We start from the raw sequence: 23,089 nt of genomic DNA, 5'->3' as shown, positions 1-23,089 counted from the left end.
ATGTTAGGTGGAAAAAAGACGCGTTGTGCCAAGGAATGTTCGACCCGCTTATATGCTCGGCTCGCTTATAAGGTACGTTACCTGCGTTCGTGAATTCGCAACCAGAAATACTACCAATTCTGGGAAGTCGGTGAGGTCTCACTCGCGTCACGTGTGGACGGACCTCAGGACGCATCGCGCCCCACTTGTCCGCAGTCGTCGCGTTCCCGCCGCGTTTATCCATATTCACTCTCAAACACTTGATTGAACCTGGAATCGGCACTTGACGAACGTACAATTAAACCCTTTTTATTTAATTTTATTTTCCTTTTTTTTAAAAAAAAAAGGAAAAAAAAAGAAGAAACTTAAACGCCCGCACCTCCTTGTACAGCTAAACGGTCACGAGAAAGTTCTTTGAAATCGGTCTCATGGCACCTCAACAGACGCATCGCATCTCAAAGCGGCCTGCATTGGCCAAGTCGACCGCGAAGGCCAAGACGAAGAGCGCGGCGGCCGCCGCAGACGACCGCTTGTTACTGACGTGCTCCTTGCCATTAAGCCAGAGCATCTCACGAACATAGCCCGCCAAAAAAAGAACCATGAATACCGGAAGTATCGGTTGCGTGACGGTGTGGAACGCTTGTGGCTGTACGAAACTGGAGGGGGCAACGGCCGGTCAGCGATCACGTATGGTTTCCCAGATTCCCCTCGAGCCATTGCGGAGCGGGCATAGCTGATAACAAGTCATCATTAAACAGGCACATTGCTGTAATCCCAGCCGACGTCCGTCGCACACCCGGCGAGGTACCAGCGGAGCCTTTCGGCATCGGCAACGACGATTTCAATTCCGGGCGAAAACAGTCCAAGTACGGCTACCCAATCCTTGAGTTGTACGAATTGGTCAAACCAGTCAGGTTGGCCGAGATGAAGATGCTGTGGGGAATGGGCGGCGCGCCGATGGGCTGGCGCTACCTTGGGAAGGGCTTATGGAATGATCGATGGGACGTTGAGGATGCGCGGGATGACACGTTGAAGAAGATCTTTTAAAGTCGTGATGAACGCGGGCGACCAGTGGATGGTGTTACGCTCTTCCATTTCCTGGGCAACGATACGACTATAAATCGACACAAGCAGCTTCATACCTCCCACGCGTTCCCTTCGATAATCACCCTCTTCAGATAACATTACTCGACCGAGAAGCACCTAAACACCTTTCTCGGATCATCCACCCACCTGACCACCTCTTCCCAAATTCGCCTCAAACCCTCCTCATCGCCATCGCCACCCACCCTCTCCTTGAGCGCCCTCCAGCTCCCCAACCCGTCTGTCCCAAGCTCTCGCATACCGTCGTACCCGCCCGGTGCCACGTACAGCGACTTGGACAACTTCGCCCCGCTCCAATCGACAATCAGCGGCGCGTACAGAATATGCGGCGTGCGGCCCTGAGCCCGGTCCTTGGCTAGGCGGCACGTTGCTTGCCACGCCGCCAGCGGCCGGTAGAGAAACATCTCTTGGTAGTTGCCGGCATATTCGGCGCCGGTGATGCGTACGTGGTGGGTGCTGTTGTCGAGCAGGTGTGTCATGCTGCAGAGGAGGTTACGGGCCGGCGTGTTGGCTTCTAGTCGGGACATCGACAATGACGAGTGTCACGAATGTGGCGGCCGACGGGACCTGGTAGGGCACGGCGGCCGGGAACAACCAATCAGCAGAAGGAGGTTCTCTTAGCAGGACAGGATCGAGAGCAGCGCTTACAATCCTGTGCTGGCCAATCAAGAACGGATCACTGGATCGAGGTACGACACTACGATCTCGGATTATAGACTCGAAGAAATATCCCTCGATCTAGGGATACAGGTATATATAGGGGTATTAAAGTACCTCCTAATTATAGATAGATAAATAGAAGTAATCTAAAGGACTCTAGGAGTTTTCCAATAAGTAATATAACTTGTTTATCGTAATCTATTCGACGCTATAAATATTAAGACCAGATCATTATCTTATTGTAAACCCTTTGGCTTCACCGAATTACAACCCTTTAGTGTTATACCTTCAGTGAGCCCTTTCAGAGTATGGTTGAGAACGATTCGTCACAACGAGGAAGAAACATCGACCGTGTGCGGGCTGTGGTCGGGGCAATGGAAGGTGATAACTGTTGTCGTCTTTGTTTCTGGCGGTGGTGTTGACTGCCAATTTTGGAAGTGGGCGTTTGGGTCGCTGTTGTTCTCTTCGGATGCGGGGGACGGGGGAGCGTATGAGTACTTGTTTAAACGACCGTGCTTCTCAGCTAGACCGCACCCCGGGACGGGGCAGGCGGCGCGCAGCGCAAGGGTTCCGTACTTGGGGGAGAGCTGGGGGCCGAGGACGTGGCGGTTGCTGATAACGTACTCGAGGAGCTGAGGCATGTTGGGATTGGAGAAGAAACTGGCCTGGGTGGCGGTGTGGGCGGGAATGTCAGACCACCGGGATAGAAAGCCGATGACTTCGTAGTAATCGCCGGTCCAGGTGTTTGAAGCGTCCGGCGTGTCTCTATATGACCTTTGGTATTGTATTCCATCAATTTCGACCCCTTTCCCACTGACTGGGGCCGTATCAACAAAGGTGATCTCCACGGACACTGGCGGCGGCTGGAACTCGGCCTTGGTGCAACTGGCAGCCATTGCTTCCATCCGGTCTCGTATTGCTCGAGCCATTGCAAAGGCATAGCAGAATACTATCAGCGTACCACAATGCGGGCAGTTATTTGGCTGTGCTCCTACGTGAAAGACGATGGGCCGGCGGGGCATTCGGGGAGTAGCGGAGACGTTAGACTGCGGGACGCTATTGGCGCTGAAACTTTCGTCGTGGGCAAGGCTGCTCATGAGAAGTTCGACAAGATCCTTTTGGAAGGCATACGCGCCTCTACCCAACGGATCATGCACCTTGCCGTCGTGGAAAGCAGGGTATAGAGGCCGGTCTGGAGTCAGGACACGAAGTAGCGACTCAATGGCGGACAAGATATTGCTTCGCTCGCATTCTGGTGGGGCATTATCGGGTTGGCCGGGTGGCACTCCGCCATCTTGGATCAGAGGGCCGAGGAGAGTGGCCAGCTCTTGAGCGGCGCGAGCACGTTCGGAGATGTCTGACATGGCGCCCGATTTGCCTGTAACACTGGTTTCGCGGGGCTGCTTTTTATAGTTTGATCGGAACAGAGCCCGAAGATATCCAATTTTCTTCGCCATCGTCATGATGATAATAAATCTGGTGCCTGGGTGGCTCGAGCGTAATTGCAATCGACGGCCACTGCCAAACTTCGGGTTTAGCTTGGGCGCCGGGCCGGTGTGGGCCCATCGTGCGAGCAACAGCCGACCGGCTACCTGACTATTTGACGACGGAACAAACCACTGGCTGACATAAGAAGCGTGGAAGGGGGACCTACTGATTGGAGGTTAAAGTCGTGAGTGGCTCGAGGCAACGAATTATTTGTGCCGATGGTGCATCATAATGAGGCTGGTCTGTCCTATTAGGCTGCCCGAGATACATGCGCGGTTGTTTCATCACAACTACTCAAGAACAACGCGCACATCTGGCCAAAACGCATCCATGCAGCGCCCGAGACCTCGACAGAACCGAAGCACCGACGCCTGGCGCTCAAGGTAGTTGCTGTATATACCCCTCTACTCTTCCGGCCCAGGTCTCCCATCCAACCACTTGGACATGTATGGTCCATCTAGCCAATATCCTAGCTTGGCATAATAGCTCCTGACGCCAACCCCTGAAATAACACTGATCTTCTCGCTCCCATGCTCCTCCCTCGCAATCCGTTCAGCCTCCTCCATCAGCAGAGTCCCGAATCCCTGATGTTGGAACTTGCGTGGATCGCGTGCATGGACCGGCACCGCCATGCCATACACGTGCAACTCGCGCACTAGACTCGTCGGTTGCCCGACCAGCTCCTCGCGAAAGGTGTACTTCTCGCTGCACTTGCGCAAGCGCAGCAAGGCGACCAAGATATCCTGCTTTGGGTCCTCGTAAGCGAGGAAGGTCTCCCACCCGCCGTTGGCCGCGTAATCACGCCTCACCAACTCGATTTGGTTCGGCCGGATCTTGTGCTTGACCTCGTTGACACCGACCTCCCGTGTCCGCACATCCCGACATGTGGTACCGAAGTCCTTCATCCGAGCCAGCGCCAACTCCCGCAGGTTACCGTTTTCCACACCAGACGTCACCAGCGGCATTGGGATATCGCGCTGCACTCGATAGATCCGCGTCCAGGGTGGAACAAGTGCAAGAATGCGTGCCACAAGATCAATGAGGCCGTTAGGCGTGTAATTTTGGTAACGACCCGTTCGCCACAACTCGTAGAGTCCTGTCCCGCGGATGACAAGCGTAGGGTAGATTTTGAGGCCGTCGGTTCGAAAGGCAGGAGATTCGAAGTATTCCCTAAACTGATCTAGGTCGCGCTCCATCCCGACATTGGGGAGATCGGGCATCATATGACTGACAACTTTGAAACCGGCGTCTTTCGCTAGACAGAATGTCTCCGCAACCGCTGCAACGGTATGCCCACGATTGGTATCGCGGGCAACATCTTCGTAAAGTGATTGGACTCCAACCTCAAGACGAGTGCACCCGTACCGAAGCATGCTCGAAAGATGTGGCTGTAGGCAGTAATCTGGCCGTGTCTCGATCGTGATACCGACGCATTTGATGCTGCTTTGCTCGCCAGCCCGAACGGCCTCGTCCACGTTCAACGTCCCGTATCCACTAAGCGCATTGTGAAGTTGTGAAATAAACTCGTCCCTGTATGACTCCGGCAGAGACATGAACGTCCCGCCCATAATGATGTACTCCACCTTATCTACCGAATGCCCGAGTGCCTTGAGCTGGTCGACTCGCCCGCGAGCCTGTTCAAAGGGGTCGTAACGCGCTCGGATGGCGCGCATGGATGTCGGTTCATAGCCAGTGTAAGATTGTGTACTAAACTCGAAGTCCGAATCCGGGCCGCCTGGGCAATAGACGCAGATATTGCCGGTGTAGGCGATGTGAGGGCATCGATGCGGCTTGCACATCACAGCTACGACAGCGATACCAGAGGATGTTCCTAGCCACCGTTAGAAATATTGTCTTTCATTTCATGAGAGATATAACGGGGGACACTAACGAATCGGTTTCGCAATGAGCCTGGGCAGGATATACTTTTTGTAGTGTTCTGGAACGGCGGCGATGATGGCAGTGAGTGGTGGTACGTTGTTAATTTTATGCTTCTTTGCGAGTTTGGATCGGAGTGTATTCAGGTTGATATCCTTTCGGGGGCGGGAGGGATCCTTCGCTGCCTCATGGTCTTCAATCAGGGCGCCGGCAATATCTGCACAGCATCGAAGGAACCGTTCGCCTTCCGGTGGGAGGTTCGCATCCTTCTTGCGCACCGTCGCGGTGATGGTTGTTGTCGACATCGTCACGGGTATTGAAAGCAGTCGGTCCCGTACTGGTGGTGGGTGCAGCACGTTTATTCGTCAATTATAGCATTGGCTCAACCTGTAGTTGCCTTCGTTTTCGTCAATCGAATGGTACTTCGTGTTTGTCGAGGTTTGGCGGGATGCGTTAAAGATACCAGGATTTTTGGCGGGGCAAGACTGTGTCTTGAAAGCACCCGGAGAGTGTATGTATCATTTGGAGGGGCCTCTTGCGGGGCCAGAACCAGAGTGGATCCGCGGCTCAGATCGGAAAAACACCACACCGCAATTGCCGAGAGCTTCACCTTAAGCCAATCACGGCTCAATACAGCCCCTGGTTCGAGGCTGGGTCCGTTGGTTTGAGGGCGACAATTTTGGATGCTTGCGGTTTGGAGAAATGACGAAGGCCGCTGCATCCCGTTGAACGACGCTTATCGAACACGCCCTCAAACATCATCGCCCTGCATTGCCCCTCCCTGCCGGCCTCCTCGCCCCTCTGAACCCTGATTTCATTGTCTCCGTTTAACACGCAGCAAGATGCAAGCCTTCGCCAGGCAATCACGGCCTGCGGGCGCCCTCCTGCGGCAACTCGCTCAACGAAGCTACAGCTCGTCCACCTCGACCCCCTACGCCAACACCATTAAAAACCTCCGCATCAACAGCGACACCAAGGTTCTATACCAGGGATTTACCGGAAAGCAAGGAACGTGAGTTCTCGCTCTAAATTTCCAGATTCACCGGCCACCGCGATACCCCTTACCCCGCTTATCGCTCATCGCGATTTATGCCACCCGCCGTCAGGAGTTTGTTTCAAACAAAAAAACTAACAATAGCCGTGTTCACAGTTTCCACGCTCAGCAGGCTATCGACTATGGTAACCCTACCCTAAGGCGAAGAAGGACAATTGTTGCAGGTTTGAGGCGACATGGGATCTGATGCGAGGGTTCTTATTCAGGCACGAACGTTGTCGGCGGTACGAACCCAAAGAAGGCTGGGCAAACGCATCTCGGCCTCCCCGTCTTCGCCAACGTCAGCGACGCCGTGAAGGAGACGGGTGCGAACGCGACGGCCATCTTTGTGCCGTAAGGGGAATCCCAAAAATTCCTCACCCAGGCAAGCCGCCGCTAACAAAATACAAATCAACAGCCCCCCACTCGCTGCTGCGGGTATCGAGGAGGCCGTTGCCGCCGAAGTGCCCCTTGTCGTGTGCATCACGGAGGGTATCCCCCAACATGGTGAGTAGTTGTTCATAAGAACATCAGAACCGCGAGAACTTTTGGGAGTCTAACGCCACAATCGTAGACATGGTGCGCATCACCTCGATCCTCAAATCTCAGTCGAAGACCCGCCTTGTGGGCCCCAACTGCCCGGGTATCATCGCTCCCGGCCAATGCAAAATCGGCATCATGCCCGGTTTCATCCACAAGCGCGGCCGCATCGGTATCGTCAGCAGATCTGGTACCCTGACGTACGAGGCCGTTAACCAGACCACCACCGCCGGACTCGGCCAGTCCCTTGTTGTCGGCATCGGCGGCGACCCCTTCAGCGGCACCAACTTCATCGACTGCCTCAAGGTCTTCCTCGAGGACCAGGAGACCGACGGCATTATCATGATCGGTGAGATCGGCGGTTCTGCCGAGGAGGATGCTGCCGACTTCCTGCGTGAACACAACACTGTCAACGGCGGCAAGCCCGTCGTTTCCTTCATCGCTGGTATTTCAGCGCCACCCGGTCGCCGCATGGGCCACGCCGGTGCCATTGTCTCGGGTGGGAAGGGCGGTGCCGACTCCAAGATCAAAGCCCTCGAGGCCGCTGGTGTCATTGTCGAGCGCTCGCCCGCTGGCCTCGGCAAGGCTCTCCGGGACGAGTTCGTCCGCCGTGACCTCCTCTAAAGTGGCCCGCCCGTCCGATCGGCACACTCTTTAGATAGTAGTAGAGATCAAATACTGTGGTAATGCTACCGACACGCCACCTGTACATGTTGAATGTTTCTTTTGTCGTTAGGGCCGACATGGGGTGTCATAAGGAGCCGGCGTGGCAGTTGTGAGAGTAGGGGGGTTCGGGCGGCAGGCAATGAATGTAGCGAGGCGAGAAACCAAGGCTTTTATCAATCCTATAGACTTGGGGGTTTCCGCTAGCTTTGGCATAATATCTCGTGCATTATGAGTGTTCTTCTTTGGGTACCATAATTACAACGGAAGCTCCATGACCGCTCGAAATCGTTTGAACCAACTTGAATCGATTGTATTGGTTGAGTCTAATCCCTAAAACGAAGAGAAGCAAAAACATCACACAAGTTTGTTCGCCTACCCTCCCAACCTAAACTCCATTCCCGATGCTGATAAGGAGACATAAAATGACGTCTCCCGACCCCCTTGCATGTGCATCAAAGGGCCGTCCCATATTGGGTGCAGATGCACGACCTTTCGCACCCCGCCAATATACACATTTGCCCAATCCATCGGGCTCGCAACACGACCGCTGCACTTGGGGTCCTACATCGCGGCCATCCCTGATCGGATGCTCCCTTCGAACCCCGGAAAACTCACTGTTCGCCGAGCAATCGAGCGGTGATATCACCCATGTATGCTTCCTCCAGCTCGTAATCCTCGCCTGCATTGCGGTCGATGCCCACAAAGATGAAGGCATCAACAACCGCATCAACGTCGAAACCCATATTAACGAACCGGCCTACGAGGTCCTTGTGGTACCCCTTGTATCTAGAATCCCAGGGGGGGCGGGTCAGCGCACTGCTTGACTCCAAATTTCTATCAATCCGATCACCAATATGAATCTGACTTCTCACATACCGTGATGGATCATCCTTTGCAATAGGTGCGGCCGAAGCCTGGTAGTTGTGGGTAAGATTGGCCCGGCGAGGAGCACCGGCGTACTTGACCGCCCACTCGTGAGCTTTGGCAGCAAACTCACCGGGCCGCTCCATCATCATCTTGGCCACCTCGGCGTCTTGCGGGTCTTTCGGATTCGGCGACTCGAGCAGCATACGGAGTGAGATTAGGGCCATCTTTATGGTGCCCACAGGTGACCACCCCGTGCCGAGCGTGTCGAGGCAGATTGCTCCCTAGGTAAGGACAAAGGGTCCCGGCCGTTAGTCATCCTGTGCTTATCCAACGTCCGCCTTTTACTTCCGGTGTCCCTTATAGCCCATAACGAACGCTCGACACGGCTCTGGGTGTTTGTTGCCCTGACTCCTTGCTTGCAGTGCCCCCTTCCCCCCTCCACTCCTTCTCCGGTAGGCCATTCCCTCATGACAACCTGCCCCAAACATCGGACTCACCGTTACACTGCTGACATTCGGATGCCAGATCTTGGTATCGAACTTCATGACGGGTGACTTGAACGGGTACGTGTCGGGAACCACAATATCGATCTGGAAAGTGCCTCCGGCATACGGCGTGTCGGGCGGTCCGGGAAACGTGCCCTTGAGGTGCGTCAGGTTGGCGGGGTCGATGGGGTGGGCAAACACGCCCGAGTTATCCTTATCATTATGAATATCGGCCAGCTCCTTCGCAACCCGACGCTCGCGGCTGGAGGCCATGGTCGCCGGTGATTTAAGTCTAGGGGTGATGAAGTCGAGCCGCCAATGTAGGTTGTGTTGGGTCGAGGTGGTTGTTAGAATGGGTGTCTAGGTTGAGGGCGGCCGGGGCGGTTCGCGGATGGCGCACTTAAAGGCGGGAGTGGGGAAAGGTCGCGGCGCGTTGGGCTTTTGGAGGACAGAGTGCACGACGGGGTAGGAATGCTGTATCGGTAGCGCCGAACAGGGCGGCTTAGACTTCTGGGCAGCAGCGGGCGGTTCCCTTAGAATTGTCAAAGAAAGTGACCAAGAAGAAGAAGCGAGATGCAAACGGAGAAGAGGGGGATAGCTACTGAAACTCTACGTAATGCAACCGGGCCAAGCCTAGGTAGGTAGCAAGCCACAGCGCTGCTGTTCCAGATTGAGGTGACGGGTAGGAAATCCAGCGTTTGTCAGGCGGCCCTCAGCGGCTGGCAGCCCAAATTATAATGGGAAGAAAGCGGAAGCAACACCTCGCTGCCCGGGCGGTCCACCCCACCTTCGAGAACCTGGAAGACCGCCTGCACAGTGGGCTGCCCGGTATCAGGTGTGGGGCAGGAGGTGGAAGCTCAACGATTGGAACTCCCGTCTCCAGCTGTCGGTGTCCATGTCAGAGGGGCAGAGAGCCCGTTATCGGGCGAGCACCAAATACACCAAATAGGGCACAGTGAGTCGTCGAGGCACAGCAGATCTCCCAGCGAGGCGACCTGAGTAAACAACCCTCGGACAACTGCCAGTTTAGTGGTCCAAAGTAGAGATGGCAGTTCCTTTGAATCAAGCCCGCTCTACCTGAGTTTGGAAGCCGAGGCCATGGAACTCGGGATGGAGGGGTGGGCTCTCACAGCAGGCTCCCGTCCCGCTCGCCGGAAATGGGTGGAGGCCAGTGTAACCTCTTCTGGTTGGTTGAGGACGGAGGGCGTTGGAGGGATGCCATCAATGGTCCGTGCACCATTGGCGCGCGTCGGCTTGCCGCCTGGCAGCTCCCAACCTTACAGGGCCTGGTTTGCACTAAGCATCGCATCACAGCTCCGCCAACAACCCGAAGACGATTTTTGACATCAACATTACCCGCTCTCCCGAGCTGAACCTGGGAATCGCCTAAAAGGTTCCATAAGTGACTGGGTGCCGATTTCTTACTAAACACAACCATAATAATTGTTGCCGCGACTATACTGGCACATCCGCATCATGGTACGGCTGCTCGTCGCATGAAGCTCAGAAACTGCATGCTGACAACTTCCTAGGGCCAGAACCAGTCGGGTATGGGGGGCGGTACGGGTGGGGGGAAAGACGGTCGTGATGACAAGGACAAGAAGGTTTGGCTCCCTGACGATCCGCGATGGTGCGACATCGATCGCTACCATTCTCAACATATCCTCGCCGATGCTGACCTGTCGCCGCTGTCGATAGAAGGACAAGCCCAAGTATGAACCGCCGCCGCGGCCAACCACACGCATTGGCCGCAAGAAGAAGAGGGCCGGTGGCACCAGTGCCGCGGCCAAAATGCCGCCCGTCTATCCCACAAGCCGCTGCAAGCTCCGACTGCTACGCATGCAACGTATCCACGACCATCTACTTCTCGAAGAGGAATACGTTGAGAACCAGGAACGCCTTCGTAAAGCCAAAGCCGCCAAGGACACTGCAGCACCTACATCCGAGATGGAGTCCTCGGATCGGATGGCCGACGAACGCAGCAGGGTGGACGACATGCGGGGCAGCCCCATGGGAGTCGGCACACTAGAGGAGATGATCGACGATGACCACGCCATTGTCTCCAGCACAACTGGCCCCGAGTACTACGTCAGTATCATGAGCTTCGTTGACAAGGACCTGTTGGAACCCGGTGCTAGTGTTCTCTTGCACCACAAGACGGTTAGCATTGTTGGCGTGCTCACGGACGACACAGACCCCCTTGTCAGCGTCATGAAGCTTGACAAGGCACCCACGGAGTCGTACGCGGACATCGGTGGTTTGGAGCAACAAATCCAGGAAGTACGGGAATCCGTAGAGTTGCCACTACTTCACCCCGAACTATACGAGGAAATGGGCATCAAACCGCCCAAGGGTGTCATTCTCTACGGGGCCCCCGGCACTGGAAAGACGCTTCTGGCTAAAGCAGTGGCCAACCAAACCTCTGCCACGTTCCTTCGCATTGTCGGCAGTGAGCTTATCCAAAAGTATCTTGGTGATGGGCCTCGACTAGTCCGCCAACTCTTTCAAGTAAGCCGATTCAACCACGCTGTTTTTGCCTTCCCCTGATACTAACAACCTCAGGTGGCCGCGGAAAATGCTCCCTCGATTGTCTTCATCGACGAAATCGATGCTATTGGCACGAAACGGTACGATTCGACATCTGGTGGTGAACGTGAGGTACAACGAACTATGTTGGAGCTTCTCAACCAGCTAGATGGTTTTGATGACCGAGGCGACGTCAAGGTTATTATGGCGACCAACAAGATTGACACTCTTGATCCCGCCCTCATTCGTCCGGGCCGAATCGACCGAAAGATCCTCTTCGAGAACCCCGACCAAAACACAAAGCGCAAGATCTTCACGCTCCACACCAGCAAGATGTCGCTCAATGAAGACGTCGACCTCGAAGAGTTCATCGCCCAAAAGGATGATTTGTCGGGCGCCGATATCAAGGCGATCTGCTCCGAGGCGGGTCTCATGGCCCTCCGGGAGCGCCGTATGCGGGTCCAAATGGCTGACTTCCGCGCCGCCCGTGAGCGTGTGCTACGCACGAAACAGGAGGGTGAACCAGAGGGCTTGTATTTGTAATGTCACGGTGTAAGAGGCGCCGCTGGTGGCAGGAATTAGCACCAGTAGATTGACAAATAGACAAGCCGCTTACCTACTATGCTTAGGGTAATAGCGTTCTTTTGAGCCATGTTCCGTTCCATTTCGTTATCTTATCTTCCAGTATGCTTCCAAGCTGTAGCCCTCCATCGCATACGGCAACGTTTACCCAAGCCTCTTTCACGATGAGCTTGTCATCCCCATATATACTACGGAAGTATGATGCCCTTATCTCCCCCCCCTTTCCTGCTCCCAAAAAGATCTTCAAGTTAGTGAAATGGCTGCAATACGACAGCCAAGCAAACGCCTCGCAGGGAGAGTAAAAGAACTACAAAAAGATGGAAATAACAAAAGAAATGCGTGGGAACTGTGAGGCTCGAACTCACGACCTCAGGATTACTCCGGTTTGACACCGAATCACACAAACATATGAGACCTGCGCTCTTCCAACTGAGCCAAGCTCCCTTGCAATTGGTGGGGAAGCTTAGAAATTGACAACTAAGTATGGGCCTAGACAAGACGAGAGTTCCATAACTACCCGAAGTCTAAGCCAAAGTTGCGCTAAACATCGTGGTTTTCATTTCATGACCGCGGTCAGAAAAGCCAAGCTGCTGGTCATAGTAAATACAATGCAGGGGAAGTAGATATGCACTTACCTGGGTAGGTGTGGAGAATCAATCAAGATGGTACTCTTTGTTTGTTATAAAAAGAATACAAGAAATAAAAGAATGAAAGAAATGTAACAATATACAATCCACCGTCTGCAAAGGCAATTTGGCACCGTGGTGTATTTTGGCAGGCAGACAAAATAAGAAATGACCTCGAGTTAAACCTAAGTCTTCTGTTTTTGGAGAATTGATTTATCAGGGACTCCTTAAAACGAGCAAAAGTACACTTTGAGGTCCAGGAATATCCGGGCCACGAAAGGAACTATAATGAAGAGCAGAGAAAAGCCATCCCCTTCCTCGTTATTTCAGCAGACACTCTCGAATAGATTTAAAAATCGAAGTCCGGCATGAACAACCATGGTATTGCGTCCTCGTTATCAACCATACTTCAATAATTGAGACTGTAGTCTCATATATGATCTGTACCTGGATTGTATCATGACTTTTAGAGAGACAGCCAGTGTTTAAATTGAGGCAACCTATCATATTTCCTGGAATAGATCAAGATCTAAACCCAACAACCGTATCTATAATTAAAGACTCATGGAGGCAGGGGAGCTCTTCACTGAGGCGAGCGTATTCTAGCACCGGAACCGTTGCAGCTCCAAACATGATATTTAGCCTCCATGAAATAGGCGCCTGGCTGTCGGAGTCCTCGGTGTGGTACTTAGGCAAGATTTCCAGCAAGCCGCAGCAACTGGAGGGGGGTTCATCGGGGCAGTGGTTCAGCAGAACTGGGCTGCTTTGTGAATTGCTTGGTCCTTGTTGTAATTTCCGCAACTACCATAGGAATGTATTCATATGGCAGATCCTGAGCAAAACGATATACCACGTGGGTAAGTCAATTCGCGTCACTTGTGATGGAGGGATGTCCAATTGTTGCCGTTTCACTGTTGGTGCAACTTGTCGTCGCATTGATGCTGTATTCAAGTCGCTGTTGAGCATCCTCTTAACGAGGCTCGAGTCCAATTGTGGATGAGTCGCTTGGATTCGACAAGCCTGATGGCAGCATGAGCATGAATTGCACATACTTTCCGGTGCCAACGTTCTCTATCGCGATGGGTGTGGAGAGAGAAAACGCAAAAGAGATCCAGGAAGGTAGGTTTATTGCTTGTGTGCTAGGACACTCGCGATCCGGCCCGGCGTCAAGAGACCCTACTTGATCTCGGCCAAGTTGAGGACTAGATCACCGATCAAGGGATCTTGGGACAAGGTTTCTAAGATGGAAGTAATACTGGCGAGCCTAGAAGCGTTATGGTTACGTTAAACCTGCCTGTGCCGGTTCTAGTTGGCTGTCCACGATGGTAGTGTCGTATGCGCAGGAGCTACAGTACCTACGTCATTGTACCCAGGATCGACTGATCTTCAGAGATCAAGCTTTTTGTGGTTTTGGGTGGTTTAACAGGAATATTGTAGGACGAGTTCTTCGTTAGTTTTGTGTTGGGTTGTATTCGTCGAGAGCCCACAATGGGCGTGTTTCGCCCTAGCCGAAGGTATATAAGAGAGGGTCACTTGTGGTCCTGTCATCACCAGCCCACCCAGGCTCGTCTCATTTGCATTCACAGCTAACTGGCGCAGACATGGATTATGGTCATTTATTCAGCATGAGCGGGGCACTGGCTGAGGCGTTGAATCGTCGTATCGAAGAGTCGCAACTTAACAGCGTCTCTTTCCCTCCAACGTCACAAAACAACTTTCCGCCAGCGCCGGGTATTTTGTTTTTGCTTTCGTCATCCCATGCAACCCCAGTCTCCATTGGTTGATCTCAAGAATTTATGAGGTCCCAAGCCTGGGACGCACAGTGAGTCAGATAGCCATTGCCTATGCCCACCATCCACGCAAATGAAGTTGATGCCCTGAACCACCGCGCCGATCTAGAGAGAAATCGCATAAAGGACAAGGAGGTGTGCGAGTCGGCCACTATCTCTAGTAGCCGAAGGCCTGGAGGGCCTCGGTCGTCTTCGTGTCGACCTTGGCGGTCTTCTTCGCCTCGGACAGCTGCCTTGCGGCCAGCTTCTTGCGCTCGTAGTACGCAGCGCCCTTCGCCTTGCGCCTCTCCTCGAGCCTATAGCAGGGTCAGCATACCGAATCTCCACACGCAAAACCACGACCGTGAATATCCCATATAAAACGCACCTCTCGACCACGTCTTGGTACTTCCAGCCAACCTCGTGGCTGAGACGGCCGACGGTGCAGTACTTGCGGCCGGGCTGCAGTCTCAGGACACGGAGGGCCTGAGGGACCACCATCTTCTTCTTCTTGTCGTACGGGGGAGGGACACCCTCGAAAACCTTAAGGCGCTCAAGGGCAGCGGCACCACGGGCGGTCTTGTGGGGGATCATGCCGCGGACGGCCTTGTAGAAGATGCGCGACGGGGCGCGGAAGTGGAAGGGACCTGGGAATTGTCAGGATTGTGTGCTGGCGATACAATCGTTCGTGGGTATGCTTGACTCACCACCGCGGGTGGGGTTGTACCGGGTCATCTTGCGAAGGTAGGCGTGGTACTTGACTGCAATCGACGTGTCAGCTCCGTGTTCCTGATTTTGCCCTGCACCCAACCATAACCCCCAGGTCGTAAAACGACGTCCTCCCTTCTTCCTGCCCACGACTCCATGCCGCTGTCACAAATTGCCCCCTCTTAATGCTGAGACCGAGAACCCAATTCGCCGTCGAGTAGTAAAGATGTGGTACGTACGCTTCGCGCGGAAGAACTCGCCGGAGATGTTCAGAGCCTCGCAGCGGACGATCACGATCTTCTGGCCGTTGAGGAGCTGCTTGGCAACAATGCTGGCCAGACGGCCCAGCAAGTGGCCCTTGCCATCGATCACGACCTGTGGCAGAGTTAGAGTTGACGTTCCAAAAATCCACGCGCTTGTGCTTTGGGGTCCTGCGGTGTGCCCTCTGCCATCCCGCCGCGGTCGCCTTTCGCTTCTATTCCTGAGAATCGCAATATCGGGGGACGGCGGAGAGGGATTCGCGCAGCTCGCCTGCAGCCTGCAATTGAGGGAAGACCGGGCAAACGTACCACAGACTCGAACGAAGACATTTTGGCGTGGTGACCTGGGCTAGAGAGAGACAGAAAAGGTTGATCAGTCACACGCCGGCCTATCGAGGAGCAACTGGTTGTTTCCTTACCCTTGTGATGGTTGATGGTCGTTCTTCGACTTTTTTGTGTGTGCCGAAAATCTGGCCGTGTGCAGTCAACCAGTCCAAGATGCGCTAGACCGAATGCAGAGGAGGTGGAGGCTCGTAGCCCAGGCCTGATTGTGGCCTCAGGCCGCATGGTATAGGGTTAGACCTACCGTGCCCGGATAAGTGGGGCAACGTCCCTTTCCCCGGAGACCCGTTGCGGCAGACCGGCTCGGTGGGCCTCCTTACCTTCAATTTGTTTACTTTGAGAGGTAGCGCCGGCCGGGCCGCCAAACCGTTTCTACATGTTCTTAAGGTTCATTTGAGCAAAAATAGTAGCAGGAGAGGAAGCATTAAAATCTGATTAAGGGAGGAGAGTCCGAGACTATTGAGGAAGATGCCCCAGTGCGAATTCCGCCCCCTTCTACTGCGCTGATGCAAATATGTACAGACCTCAAACAATGGTTAACCCGACATGGGCACATCAGGACCCCCCGCAGAAGCCTGATTTGTGGTAGAAGACAATAAAACAGAAGAGTGGTGCAACAGACTTGAACGAACTGGTAGCCGGGGGGCTCTTGGTCAGCGAAATCCTTTGCTATGAAGCTCTCTAACATAGCAGACGCTGACCTTCACTTGATCAAGTCGGACCTCGTTTCGATGTGCCCTTTCAGCAAGTTCTCGAGTACTTTCTAATGCGTCAAGTGCGGTTCTTTGCAATGTCCATCCGATTTAGGATGTCCTGCACGCGGACTACTAATTCTTTTCGCCTAGCACGCGCTCCTTCCTCAGAAGAGGTGTCAACTGCGTCAAGCTTCAGGATAGTCTGCTGCATAACTGTTTCGGACAACCTGCGATGGTCATCCACCCGTTTCTTAGGGTCGTTGGGGGGCTGAGCGATGAATTCATGGCAGAGAGGTAGCAATTTGCTGTTGAAATCGGTGGCGATGATGTTGAGCTTCTCAAGGGGGCCACCGGGTACGCCAACCAGTGGTGCAGAAGGAGCACTCGCAACGGAGGCTGAGGAGCCAGGCGATTGAGTTCGAACGTTCGATGCTGCGCGTTGCCTAGTGCTGTGGGTGGGAACGTCGAGACCAACTTGCGAGTCGCTGCCCCGGGGGCTCCAGTCATCCCATCTGGCTGTCCTGTCAAACCTGGGCGAGCTGGGCTGTGCGCCGTATCGGTCGGCCCTGTTCTGGTTGACAGTCACGACTTCCTCGCTCGCATCGCTTTCGCTTTCGCGACGGGATTCCCCGGGTGCCATGAGAATCTCGCTGTTGTTCTTGACGCCGTATTCACACGCGGGCGCCTGGTCGTTTTTGAGACGACGACCTTTGTAGTAAAGCTTAATTCTCTTGGCTTGGCGATCCGAGAGGTGCAGAATCATCTGGACACGTTCGCGAATGTCTCCGACGAGCAGCTTTCCGTCACCAATGGTAAAGGGCGGAAAGTGCTCCGGGTATGTGACGTTTTGGTGCTTGATCAACAAGACATCGTCCTCCGGGTGGCGTCGATTGAAGACCGGAGGGGGGGCCGGGGCAGAAGTCGAGTACGGGTCGTGAATGTAGGGCTGTGGTGGATCGACGATGTAGGGGCGAGGCGCAAAGCCGCGGTTTTCCAGATCGGCCGACGTGATGTAGCTGTAGTCGTCAGGCGTCACATCGGGGGCACCGTCTTGAGAACTGAAGGGCGAGATGGCCCACTGGGAGAATCCAAAGCGCGGCATGATGCCTGACTTGGGCTGCTTTTTCTGCCCGTTGCGTGCTGCGAGGGCTGGTATGGCGCCTAGGAGCAAAATGCCACCAGCGGCGGTGTAGAGTACTGTTGGCGAGAGGCCGGTGGTGGATTGGAGGTACTGGGTCGCACCAGCTAAGCGGTCGACGGTGGTGTCTATGTAGGGCTGAAGCGATGCAGGGAGATTTCGCAGGGCTAGGGTGAGATTACTGGCAAGGTCTGCGACGGAATCACCTGGCGATGCCCAAATTGCTGAACCTGAAGCCACCTTGACGGGTCGGGTGCGGTCGGACGACAGGATGCCGTTGACCGGGAGAATGAGATAGGAGAGGGGTGGGGGGCTTGTGGTTGGATTATATCAATCAACCTGCTCGTCGCCTAGTCTGGCAGATGCGGAGGGGAAGCGGATCGCGGAGCTTGCTGCATCAATGGGAGGGAGGGGATTGGATCGGTCAGTGACCACGTTGGAGGCTAGACCCGGCGCCCTTGGAGCAGGAAGTGCAGAAGCACAGAGTGTTGTGTTGTCCTCACACCAGAGTTCCGGATCTGGAAACAAGGCAACGACGTTTCGTCGATCTCCGATTCGAGAGATGGCGGGTCACGTTCGTTGATTCTGGAGGGTCGGAGCCGGTTGATAAGATTGAGTGGCGGTCTTGTTTTCCCTCGCGGGCACAGAACGGAGAACCTGGAAGCGCGAACAAGGGTGACAAAATTTCAATATCCCAGCGAACCCAGGGTGTCAGGACCCCATGGCCTGAGTGAAACCCCGCCTTGATTGTGGATCCAGAACCCCCACATCTCATATTTGGATGCCATTTGTTCACTACCCTGAGACTGACCAACTGCAACTGCCCAGCGGCTGCACCTGTCCGCAAATTCGAGTCGATGTGAGCATGCTGCAGCGACGGCAGACCACCTGCACCAAGGGCGACGGGCGGATCTCGCGGAATGCCCAAAAAAAGAGGATTCCCCAGGGCAGGGGATTGTCAGCCATTGCTTGGCAAGTCCTGTCATAACTGGCTTGAGGGTTGCTTCTTCTGGGCTCCCTTGGGTTGGACCCCGAGTGGACGACAGGATTTGTCAATCATATCGAGTCTACTCCAGCATACAACTAGACGAGAGATACTCGTGTTGATGCAGACTAGCCCGCTCGGAAGCATCATTGCCGCTTCGTTGAGACAATGTGTCCGCGTGAGAGAAGCCATGAAAGGGTGGACTCGAGCCTCCATGAGTGCCCTCTGCTCATTGGGGCTCTAAAGGCCGACCCCAAGCAAATCGCCGATCAGGATTCAAGACAATGAGATCATCTTAGTTGGCACAAGGCCGCAAACCTATTTCTTGGGAATAACTTCGTTTCTCACTTCCTGCAACGGTCCGCCTTACTATTGATCCCGTTGTTGATGCCTTGGCAAGTTGGCTTGCTTGGTTGACGGTGTTGTCTGATGTTTGCCACTCGTCCTATCCCCCAGATCCGTCGTGCGCGTTCGACACTGGGATCGCAGGGTCTAGTCAGCACAGACCATGTGCGTCATCGCCCCTGGACGAGTGGATCGAAAAGCCAGGGGCGCGACAAAATGCGAAACTGAGGATGAACGATGCTCTTGGGTGTGCGGGAGAGTCGAATTTGGGGCTTGTAGTGTAAATAGTATGTACATACATTACGAGATTACATGTAGTGTAGTGTACGTGTAGATGTACTTATTGTGTTCGGTTGTGTTCCCTCGACTTTCAACTTAGTCACGTCATTTGCCAAGTTCCCTGGGTCCAGTCCCCAGTTGACAAATCCAGCATTGCCACAGCGTTTCGACGGACCATTTTAAAGAAGGGTCCAAATTGCCCCTCATCTTCAACACCTTTTCTCGCACACCACCACTGCCCAGACTTCCATGTCCTTCATTTTCCGCAGACTATTTGGCTCTACTCCAACAGCCACAATGGACGCCGCCAAGGTGAAAGCACAGCAGTTGATCGATGACAATGCCGTCAGTATGTAAATTCTCCGTTCCACGCTGCCTTGTCGACTGCCCCGCTAACCAAAACCCCGGTGAATAGTGGTCTTCAGCAAGTCGTATTGCCCTTACTGTAACAAAGCTAAGGGCCTCTTCAGCAGCCTCGATGTCGAATACAAAGCGATCGAGCTTGACCAAGTCGACGATGGCAGTCAGATCCAAGATGCGCTGTACGAGCTTTACAACCAGCGAACCGTCCCCAACATCTTCATCGGCGGCGCCCACATTGGTGGAAGCTCAGACCTCGATAAGGTCGACAAGAACGGGAAGGATGGGAAGTCTTTGCAGGAGCTCTTGAAGGCTGCCAATGCCCTCTAAGAGACAGTGGTGGCTGGGAGAAAGGGGACTATGTCGTTGAGAAGGGACAAACTCAAGGAATAGAGGAATAGATGTTGACCCTGTTTAGCGGCTCTGCAGCGTACTTGGTAGTATAATTATAGTGTACATCGCATTACCGTCTCCAACGACCAAGGCTTCACGTGTGGGTGAGGTAGCGGTTAACGCCACTGCCCTGAGTGTTGTAGTATTGTACGGGCTGCAACATGGAGGCTTTGTCTTGTATTTATACAAATATCTAGCATAGTTGCACAGCGTTATACAATATCCCGTAACCTGCTTACAACCTAGAGTTCACGACCGGCACGACCTGCGCCGCCACGGTGCCGACCGGCCTTTCCACATACCCCATAATCCCCTCCACGATATTTTGCCGCGCCGGCTCGCTGGCCACTTTTTTCCCAGCCAGGTAGTTAAGCCACAATGCCCTCGATACCCTCTCGTCCTCCACCACCCCGATTAGCTGTCGCCCGCCAGGCTGCGCCGCCTCCGTTTTCTTATTCCCGGCATCATACGTGATGCTTAAACGTCCCGTCTCGTCCCGGACCAGTAGTAGCTCTCTGCGCTTTGGCACGCTCCCACGGCTAAAAATCCCACGGAATTGGCGCATTGCCTGGCCAAACGCCTCATTATCTGCCCCCGGGGGAGTTGGCGGCGCGCGCGCCTGGATCGCACGCACAAACCCGTCTCGCAAGTGGTGGAAGTCGGTATCGCGCACAGGTACGACGCGGAAGGCAGAGCGCGCGGGTATGCCAGCGGCCAGCAGTTCTTCCCAGGCGCGCTCGCCCTCGGTCGGGTCCAGCAGGGCGGCTCGTAGCTCCTCACGCTCCGCAGGCACTAGTGTCGTCGCAATCGGATTGATCTTTTTAGTCAGAGCATTCTGCAGGGCCGCAATGTCGGCGGTTGCAATGTAGTACCCCACTACGTAGACTTGTAGGCCGAGGAAGGTCACAGTGCGTAGCCCGAGACCAACAAGCGTGTACTCCGTTGTGCTACCGTTCGGCGCAGTGATGGTTTGTTGAGTGGTGATAGGATCGACAGGGCTGGTGGGAACCTCGGTGGGAGTGATTGGAGCTGTGTAGGCGGGGAGATCGAGGGTGTGGGGGAAGGTTGGCACGGTACTGTTGCCGGTCGGGACGATTTCGCGGCCGTCCTGGTCGTGGATGACAACCTTTCGGTCGGCGGCGTTTGGCGATGCGAGCGGATCGGAGGAGGGGAGGTTGGAATCCGCCTTGACCGGGTTGTCCAAGACAACCTTGATCTTCCAGGCCGTATAAATGGCAGAGATAACGCCGGCGATCGCCCCAGACCAGAGGAAGATGGTGCGGTTGCGGTGCCAGTCCTGAGCCTGCTGTGTCATGCGCCGAATGTCGATGTTCTCGACCGCCCGGCTCGAGGACCTCCTCATTCGCTCATCTCGCCGAGAGAATATAGTCCGGTGTGGCGCTTGGGTTCGCAGCCGCGCTGCGGTTGTGGGCGAGCACGTTGCGCGTCGCAACGTTGTTTGTCGCAACATTGTGGCGTTCATGTTGCTTGTATGTGGGCCAACCAATCCTCCTTTATATTGGGTTCTCGATGTTCTGCATGACCTGAGTTCTGTGGTTACGGCTGCGATGGCCCGCCAGATTGTACGGAAAGTCCCAGGTTGGCCGGATTTGGCCACAGCCTGCTGTCTTGTTTTTGCTCGGTCGGAGGCGGGTTTAGGAAACTGCCAAAAGAGATTGACATCACCCCTCACCAGTAACACCCGATTGGCCAATCAACCACCCGACAATTCTAACAGAAAGAGAGTCAATTTTTCTCATTACCGGATGGGCGAACGTCTAATCAGTGAATAGTGGAAAATAGCAAAATGGTAGGAACATCAGTAAAACCTGAGGTAAATTTATACGTTGTTAGATCATTCTTTTTGAGGGGAAGGGTGGTATTTTCCATTTCCAACATGTCGGCTGGCCCGAGTCGATGTCTAGTCTGAGACAAAGATGAAAAGGTTCAGGGCGAAAGCATTGTGCAAATTTCTTGAGGTTGGCACCGCGAGCACACGTTTGCGCGACACAGGAGGCTGGCCACTAGGTAGCCATCAACAGGAGAGGTAATTTGTTGGAAATAGCCGCTTCAGTTTTGTACAACGGCCGTAGCGGGGAGTCACCAAGCTGGCTTCCGCCAACGAGCTGCTGAGGTCGAGGGGACTTCATGTCGGGCCGGACGCCGAGGCTTTGCTCATCAGTTTTTCAGCCGCAGTTCACGATGCAAAGTGGAAGTTCTACTTGCTCATTCCGACCCGACTTCTAGTATGGCATTTTAAGGACGCGCGGTCCGCGAAACACTCTGGTGCTACGTGTTGTGCTGCGGGGACTTCTGACGAAATGGGCAGAAACTGCGACTTGGGCGAATGCGTCGGACGTAGGGGCCTCCGACTACCGACCTTGGTGACAAGCACAAAGGCACCTAACGCTCATAGTTATGCTTGATGGGTTGAAGAAGGCAACGCCGATAGCTATTAACGTCCCACAACATGTATGGGCGCCAGTAGTTTGCCCAGAAAATTGATGACTCTTGAGGTCAACAGGCGGGGAGCGGCCCAAGCGGCCCTTGATGCCCGGACGTTGCCACGCAGCGAAACCAAAACTCCTGTTGCATCCCTGGAGTCCAGTGTCGGGCTCCCGCTTTCGGTGTCGCAGGTCTGGGGAGAGGGTCATTGCGACTCTTTGGCCATCTTGGATGTTGTGACAATACGCTTGACCAGCAAACAGGAACAACACTTGAGCGAGTCACCTGCGACATTTCAAAAATAATGCCCAATTTCGACTGGACCAAGCGAGATCAAAGCGAGTGCTTCCGTTGTCCAGTGACCTTCAAGTGTGACCTTTCTTGGATTGCTCAGCGTCCCATTCTATTCGCCCTGTCCCGCCGCCTTGTGGCCCCGCCTCCAGTCAGCGAGTGTGTTCGGGCACTTCGCCGCTGCCTGCCAAGTTTAGCCTCCTGAGACGGGCACGTAGGACTTGCACTGGGTGCTCTTTCCCGCTTCATGAGATAAATGTTAACCGTGTGCCCCAGTGCCTGGTCTCCGCAGAAACCAATTTTCAAAACCTCCCTCTGTTTCGCCTAATTTACAAGCAGCCTTCTCCGGAGCCTGTGACTGTGAGGCCAAACTCCCGCCCAGCTCCCGCCCAGCGTTCTCAGCAAACACTTGTACCTTGTGTTTTCGGTCCTGCATCAGTTCTGTGACGCTGTGCCTTCCGTACCGACCGCCTGCGCCAAGGCTATTTTGATGCCAGGGTCTCGCACCTCCACTTGCCTGGGGCCCCTGCCTCTTCCTCATAATTGACGCCAACAGCAAGACCCCCCCCTGCTTTCCACATCCCACGTCGACCGCCACGAACCGTTATCCCCTCTGTGTTTCCGACCCAACATCGACAACAATCT

At 54.4% G+C, this 23,089-nt stretch overlaps 9 protein-coding genes and 1 non-coding gene across 10 annotated transcripts; 4 read left to right on the top strand and 6 right to left on the bottom strand.

Moving 5' to 3' along the window:
• Nucleotides 1-475: 475 nt before the first annotated feature.
• Nucleotides 476-1,026, top strand: C8A04DRAFT_15536 (uncharacterized protein; the record flags this gene model as incomplete). Its single annotated transcript, XM_062778524.1, has 2 exons — nucleotides 476-671; nucleotides 713-1,026. Coding segments are annotated over 2 exons (510 nt in total), but the record flags the coding sequence as incomplete, so codon positions are not given.
• A 137-nt stretch (nucleotides 1,027-1,163) lies between these two features.
• Nucleotides 1,164-3,107, bottom strand: C8A04DRAFT_15516 (uncharacterized protein; the record flags this gene model as incomplete). Its single annotated transcript, XM_062778518.1, has 3 exons — nucleotides 1,164-1,597; nucleotides 1,764-1,780; nucleotides 2,074-3,107. 3 exons carry the CDS (start codon nucleotides 3,105-3,107, stop codon nucleotides 1,164-1,166), a joined length of 1,485 nt encoding a protein of 494 aa, XP_062633185.1.
• Nucleotides 3,108-3,635: 528 nt separating this feature from the next.
• C8A04DRAFT_32712 (histone acetyltransferase) lies at nucleotides 3,636-5,414 on the bottom strand (the record flags this gene model as incomplete). Its single annotated transcript, XM_062782189.1, has 2 exons — nucleotides 3,636-5,062; nucleotides 5,123-5,414. 2 exons carry the CDS (start codon nucleotides 5,412-5,414, stop codon nucleotides 3,636-3,638), a joined length of 1,719 nt encoding a protein of 572 aa, XP_062633184.1.
• A 537-nt stretch (nucleotides 5,415-5,951) lies between these two features.
• On the top strand, nucleotides 5,952-7,306 carry C8A04DRAFT_32711 (succinyl-CoA synthetase-like protein; the record flags this gene model as incomplete). Its single annotated transcript, XM_062782188.1, has 5 exons — nucleotides 5,952-6,121; nucleotides 6,260-6,288; nucleotides 6,370-6,496; nucleotides 6,561-6,649; nucleotides 6,717-7,306. The coding sequence occupies 5 exons, from the start codon at nucleotides 5,952-5,954 to the stop codon at nucleotides 7,304-7,306; spliced, it is 1,005 nt and encodes a 334-aa protein (XP_062633183.1).
• A 1,665-nt stretch (nucleotides 7,307-8,971) lies between these two features.
• Nucleotides 8,972-11,769, top strand: C8A04DRAFT_40446 (P-loop containing nucleoside triphosphate hydrolase protein; the record flags this gene model as incomplete). The annotated part of the gene is made up of 4 exons (XM_062784949.1): nucleotides 8,972-8,974; nucleotides 10,233-10,304; nucleotides 10,399-11,208; nucleotides 11,263-11,769. 4 exons carry the CDS (start codon nucleotides 8,972-8,974, stop codon nucleotides 11,767-11,769), a joined length of 1,392 nt encoding a protein of 463 aa, XP_062633182.1.
• A 379-nt stretch (nucleotides 11,770-12,148) lies between these two features.
• On the bottom strand, nucleotides 12,149-12,252 carry C8A04DRAFT_t140. Its single transcript has one exon. It is a non-coding gene; the product is annotated as a tRNA-Met (tRNA).
• Nucleotides 12,253-14,381: 2,129 nt separating this feature from the next.
• Nucleotides 14,382-15,501, bottom strand: C8A04DRAFT_40443 (putative cytosolic 60S ribosomal protein Rpl13a; the record flags this gene model as incomplete). The annotated part of the gene is made up of 5 exons (XM_062784948.1): nucleotides 14,382-14,520; nucleotides 14,592-14,850; nucleotides 14,911-14,964; nucleotides 15,151-15,286; nucleotides 15,481-15,501. The coding sequence occupies 5 exons, from the start codon at nucleotides 15,499-15,501 to the stop codon at nucleotides 14,382-14,384; spliced, it is 609 nt and encodes a 202-aa protein (XP_062633181.1).
• Nucleotides 15,502-16,284: 783 nt separating this feature from the next.
• Nucleotides 16,285-17,310, bottom strand: C8A04DRAFT_40442 (BAG domain-containing protein; the record flags this gene model as incomplete). The annotated part of the gene is made up of 1 exon (XM_062784947.1): nucleotides 16,285-17,310. The coding sequence occupies one exon, from the start codon at nucleotides 17,308-17,310 to the stop codon at nucleotides 16,285-16,287; it is 1,026 nt and encodes a 341-aa protein (XP_062633180.1).
• A 1,894-nt stretch (nucleotides 17,311-19,204) lies between these two features.
• C8A04DRAFT_40441 (thioredoxin-like protein) lies at nucleotides 19,205-19,645 on the top strand (the record flags this gene model as incomplete). Its single annotated transcript, XM_062784946.1, has 2 exons — nucleotides 19,205-19,304; nucleotides 19,371-19,645. 2 exons carry the CDS (start codon nucleotides 19,205-19,207, stop codon nucleotides 19,643-19,645), a joined length of 375 nt encoding a protein of 124 aa, XP_062633179.1.
• A 298-nt stretch (nucleotides 19,646-19,943) lies between these two features.
• C8A04DRAFT_40440 (chalcone-flavanone isomerase-domain-containing protein) lies at nucleotides 19,944-21,179 on the bottom strand (the record flags this gene model as incomplete). The annotated part of the gene is made up of 1 exon (XM_062784945.1): nucleotides 19,944-21,179. The coding sequence occupies one exon, from the start codon at nucleotides 21,177-21,179 to the stop codon at nucleotides 19,944-19,946; it is 1,236 nt and encodes a 411-aa protein (XP_062633178.1).
• Nucleotides 21,180-23,089: the final 1,910 nt, after the last annotated feature.

Source organism: Dichotomopilus funicola (genome assembly GCF_033296635.1).
Source record: "Dichotomopilus funicola strain CBS 141.50 unplaced genomic scaffold C8A04scaffold_96, whole genome shotgun sequence".
NCBI lineage: Eukaryota > Fungi > Ascomycota > Sordariomycetes > Sordariales > Chaetomiaceae > Dichotomopilus > Dichotomopilus funicola.
The sequence above is the reverse complement of the archived record's forward strand: the minus strand, read 5'-3'. Positions and strand labels throughout refer to the sequence as shown.